This window comes from Sinocyclocheilus rhinocerous, unplaced genomic scaffold (assembly GCF_001515625.1).
Source record: "Sinocyclocheilus rhinocerous isolate Xijiao unplaced genomic scaffold, SAMN03320098_v1.1 scaffold303, whole genome shotgun sequence".
In the NCBI taxonomy this organism is placed as follows: Eukaryota; Metazoa; Chordata; class Actinopteri; order Cypriniformes; family Cyprinidae; genus Sinocyclocheilus; species Sinocyclocheilus rhinocerous.
Window position 1 is genome coordinate 328926 of NW_015656152.1, and position 5027 is coordinate 333952.

The 5027-nt window shown below is 34.7% G+C and overlaps 1 protein-coding gene across 1 annotated transcript; it reads left to right on the top strand.

The window, feature by feature from the left end:
- Nucleotides 1-321: 321 nt before the first annotated feature.
- On the top strand, nucleotides 322-3959 carry LOC107719368 (dihydroxyacetone phosphate acyltransferase-like). The gene is made up of 8 exons (XM_016526774.1): nucleotides 322-403; nucleotides 1505-1681; nucleotides 1758-1934; nucleotides 2009-2138; nucleotides 2396-2523; nucleotides 3372-3447; nucleotides 3524-3675; nucleotides 3773-3959. The coding sequence occupies exons 1-8, from the start codon at nucleotides 392-394 to the stop codon at nucleotides 3905-3907; spliced, it is 987 nt and encodes a 328-aa protein (XP_016382260.1). The 5' UTR covers nucleotides 322-391; the 3' UTR covers nucleotides 3908-3959.
- The last annotated feature ends 1068 nt before the right edge of the window (nucleotides 3960-5027 follow it).

Consider the following 5027-nt stretch of genomic DNA (forward strand, 5'->3'; position numbering starts at 1 on the left):
ACATTAAATATACTGGCATTCTGATTAATGCTTCAGTTTATTTCATTTATGGAAAACGTTTATCACTTTTCAGTCGATACAGGTAAAATTCTTCATCGTATGAGAATGACTTAAAACACAATCTATGATCCGCCAAACGAAATAGGTTTACAGCTCACCAATAATAAAGTAACTTACATTACAATGTTTATTATACTATTTAACAATGTGATCATCTTTGACACATTGTTTAAAGTTGGAGATTATTGGGGGTAATAGGTCACGCGACGGGAGGCGTTCCCGCGGTGCGCTCGCTCATTGGTGCACAAGCATCGGTCCGAGTGTCGGCAGGTTCACTGTCACATCAGAGGAGAGAGAGAAGAACAGATTACCTGCTGCTTCTGCATGGGACATGGAGCGACTGGTATGAACATGATCTGTCTGTTGTTTAGTTATCTTTTTTGATTTATTTTATTTGCTCCGGACGCGTATTATAATAACGAGAGTAGAGCGACACAACGCGACGTGCCAGAACTATATCGCTTTTGTTATAATTAACGAAGAACGCTTTGAAGTGTAACGTTACACCGCTTTGGTGGTTATTATAGGCTAGCTAACTAATTTTAAGTAGCCTACCTGTGCAGTATGAACACGGTGAGAAAAGCGGTTTTGTTTCACTTTTTGTTTCGCTTCCTTTATTGAAAAAGACGGAAACCTTTATAAACTAGCTACGCAGGACGCGTTTTTAGCTTTTTCATAATAATTCACCTTTCTGAATTCTGAATAATTTGAATTATAATTAGAAACAACATTTTGTTTGTTTCTGTGTTTGAGAAGTAGACAAATAACGCCCCACAAACGTTTTTAAAAGCTCTTATTCGAATGGTTTGTTTTTAGCCAGCTAAGTTAACAAAAAGACGTTCTAAGAACGTTTAGCTAACGTTCCCATTAGGATATAAAACGGTATTTCTGAATGTTCTCTAAACGTTCCAAACTTCCAGTTTTTTAAAAATGTTTTAAAAACATTATGCAAACGTTAAGAATGTTCCATTTCATCATTTTGCAAACATTATGGGAACATACTTTTGAATGTTCTAATACAAATCGTAACAAATACGAAAGTTTAACTAAAACGTTTTAGAAAAAAATGTCTATGAAAGATGTATAAATAACGTTTTTGTGCAAACGTTATTAAAGACCAGATAAGTTTAAATGAACGTTCTATTAACATTACTGGAACATAACTTTGACCTTTAACCATTGTTATCTGGGTATGTATTAAAGCGTTATATTGCCGCTTTGAGTCTACTTAAACCTATTATTTAGGCAATTTCACAATGTTTTATTTTGGTTGTATAAAATTAAAATATAATTTTTTTAATCAAATTTATGTTAATTTTGGGCTGTTCAGATATGTAAACCTAAAAGCAACCAAAATATGTTTTGCACTCGCTGGTTTGATACTGTTAATGTATGAGCTATTTAAATTTCGACTTTATTGAACATGCAATATTGTGTGTATTAGAGTGCTGAAGCTGATGGCTTCTTTGACGTTCTGGAGGAGAGGAGGCGGAGCAGTGACTTAAGCTACGCCTTCCGGACCTTTAACCCTCAGCCATACCGTGGGGCCACGCCCATTTCAGCTGCCGCTCTAAACAGGATGGTGCTTGAATCACAGTACCTGAGCTACGTCATACAAGAGGTGAGAGAGAGAGCAATGGTTATTAAAGGAAGATGTCATACAAGTTTTTCTCACCGTCTCTCGCTCACACACACAGATCATGCTTGAGAGTGAAGAACCGCGTGAGGCGCTTCTAGAGGAGGCTTCTGCGCTGCTGGACGAGATGAGTCAAAACCTTCAGTTGGGATTCATTCGTCTGCTGGGCTCCATAATGAACAAAGTTTTTAAGAGCGTCTTCAGCTCTATACACGTCAATGAGGATGGACTCACACGGGTGAGAGTTTCTGTCCTTTTAAAAATGTATTCTCTTTTAAAAGGAATGCTTCACTGAATTCTGTCATCATTCAGCTCCAGCAAGCCATTCAGGAGTATCCCGTCATCCTGTTGCCCAATCACAGGAGTTACGTGGACTTCCTGGTTCTGTCTTACATCATGTTCACTTATGACCTCTCTATCCCCGTCATTGCAGCTGGAATTCGCAAGTATCTACTGATTTTTTTATGTAATTGTAGGTGGTCAGGTTATATTTTGAATGTACTTGGATGCACCAAGTAATGACCGACATTTTCGACAAATATTTGAAATGCCACTAAATGCTGTCATGTTAAAACACAAACATATAATTGCTTTGTGCACCACTAAAGGTGGATTTAATAACTTGTATTCCAGCTGTGGTAGTAAATTATTTCTCTACTCACAACTATCCAAATCTGTCCATGTTTATTTCTCTTACAGCTCTGATGGGGATGAAGCTGATTGGTGAGATGTTTCGGCGGTCAGGAGCGTTCTTTATCCGTCGTGCCATTGGCTCAGACAAGCTGTACTGGGCGGTGCTTTCTGAGTACGTCAGAACCATTGTGCGGGTGAGAATTTAGTCCGTATTTTATTATTAGAAATTTCTAGAAATTACTGTACACTACCACTGTATACTAAAAGATGACTGTTATGCTCACAAAGGCTGCATTTTTTGTTTACAAATACAGGATAAACACTAATATTGTGAAATATTATTACAATTTAAAATTGAATATGTGAATATATTTTAAAATGCAATTTATTCCTGTGATCAAAGCTGAATTTTCAGCATCATTGCTCCAGTCTTCAGTGCCACATGATCCTTCAGAAATCATTCTAATATGCTGATTGCTTATTATTATCAATGTTGAAAACAGTTGTGCTGCTTCATATTTTTGTGAAAACCTTGAAACATTTTTTTCAAGATTATTTGATGAATAGAAAGTTCAAAAGAACAGCATGTATTTGCAATAGACTTTTTAAAGTAAAATTATGAATGCCTTTACTGTCACTTTTAAACATAAATAGAGTTTATATTTTATACAGGGGTGTACAAAATAAATTTTTTATTTAATATATTTAATATTATATCTTTTTATAACACTTATAATTTTACACTGTTGAATGTAATTTTTAACAAATCTCAAAATATCAATTTTCATACTGTATATTATAAACTCACTTGTGGAATTTAAAATATTAGTTTTAGTGCTTTATTTTTAATTTATTACATCAAAATTATTGCATGATCCTGGTCCTATTTTGCACAATTAATCAGTGCACATTATTAAAGAGCCCTAAAAATACTCCTGAGTAAGTATTTGGAAATAGCTATTGTATGTTGTACTACAAAAATGCTTATTTAGCCCCCAAAATATAATTAGCGTTGACACTCACAGTAGTTGTTTTTCTGCAGACAGGTTATGCTCCATTAGAGTTTTATGTTGAAGGATTACGTAGCAGAACGCTGAAATCTCTCACGCCAAAACTAGGTAAGCTTGTGGTTAAGATGGTAATCTGGAAATGTGGGGTTCTGCATGTTCTCCAGCTGTGTTTGGATCCTCACAGGAATGTTGCACATGGTGCTAGAGCCTTTTTTTAAAGGAGAGGTGTTTGACATCAGTCTGGTGCCCATCAGCATCAGTTACGAGCGTATGCTGGAAGAGTCGCTCCTCGCTCATGAGCTGCTGGGTGTGCCTAAACCAAAAGAGACCACAGGGGTACAGTCTGTGAAAAACACAAAGAGAGCCAAAGTCTAATGCATTTCAAAATATATAGGAATGAACTTGGTTCTGAGCTCTTGCTGTGCATCTGCAGGCTTTGCTGAAGGCCAGGACTGTGCTGAAGGAGGATTACGGCTGCATGCATGTGTGCTTTGGCAACCCTGTGTCAGTCAGAGACCTGGTGAAGGGAAAAATAAACTGCAGACAGTATAATCTGGTGCCCAGGTAATAAAAACACTAGAGTTAGTAAACTAAACTAAACCTAAAACATAAAAAAAACAAAAATAAAAACCACTTTCATTACTTGAAATAAAATACATTTTAATTGAAATAAAATATACAAACTTAAGCTTATTTTATTTCAACTTCTTGCCTAGACAACACTTCTCATTTTTATGAAGTTTAACTGGATGTAATAAAATAACTAAAACAAATAAAAATGAACAAAATCTACATAAACATTACAAAAAGTAATAAAAACGACAAAACAAACTACAATAAAAACTATGAAAACCGAAAATATACAAACGAAAAGGAATTCAAAATATGAATAAAAATTCTAATAGTGTCTCTGTGATTCACTCACACACTTGTCTATTTAAAAAAAAAAAAATACTATGTGAAATTGCAGTGAAAAATTATTTAAATTGCTGCTTCCCAAAGCTGGGCTATTTATTATGAATAAAATATTTCAATATATGTATTTAAGTATTTAAATATTATTAAATAAAAACAACAAAACTTAATTCAATGAATAAATTGAATTAATTGTTTAAGCGTTTTTGCAGTTTTGTTATGCTTTAGGGTTTTAACGATTTATGATATAATGCCATGATATAACTAGTGTTTTTTTTTTTGCCTTGCCTTGCCTTTCCTTTTTATTGAAAATGATTTTCAGTCATTAGTTGCAAAGAATGATATGATTGTATTGATGTAGGGGTTTGATTTTCTGATATTCTTTCAGTGAAAGAGCAGTAAATCATATTCTCAGGTGGAAATTCATCTGTTTTGCTCTTCAATAAACCATAACATTAAATATACTGGCATTCTGATTAATGCTTCAGTTTATTTCATTTATGGAAAACGTTTATCACTTTTCAGTCGATACAGGTAAAATTCTTCATCGTATGAGAATGACTTAAAACACAATCTATGATCCGCCAAACGAAATAGGTTTACAGCTCACCAATAATAAAGTAACTTACATTACAATGTTTATTATACTATTTAACAATGTGATCATCTTTGACACATTGTTTAAAGTTGGAGATTATTGGGGGTAATAGGTCACGCGACGGGAGGCGTTCCCGCGGTGCGCTCGCTCATTGGTGCACAAGCATCGGTCCGAG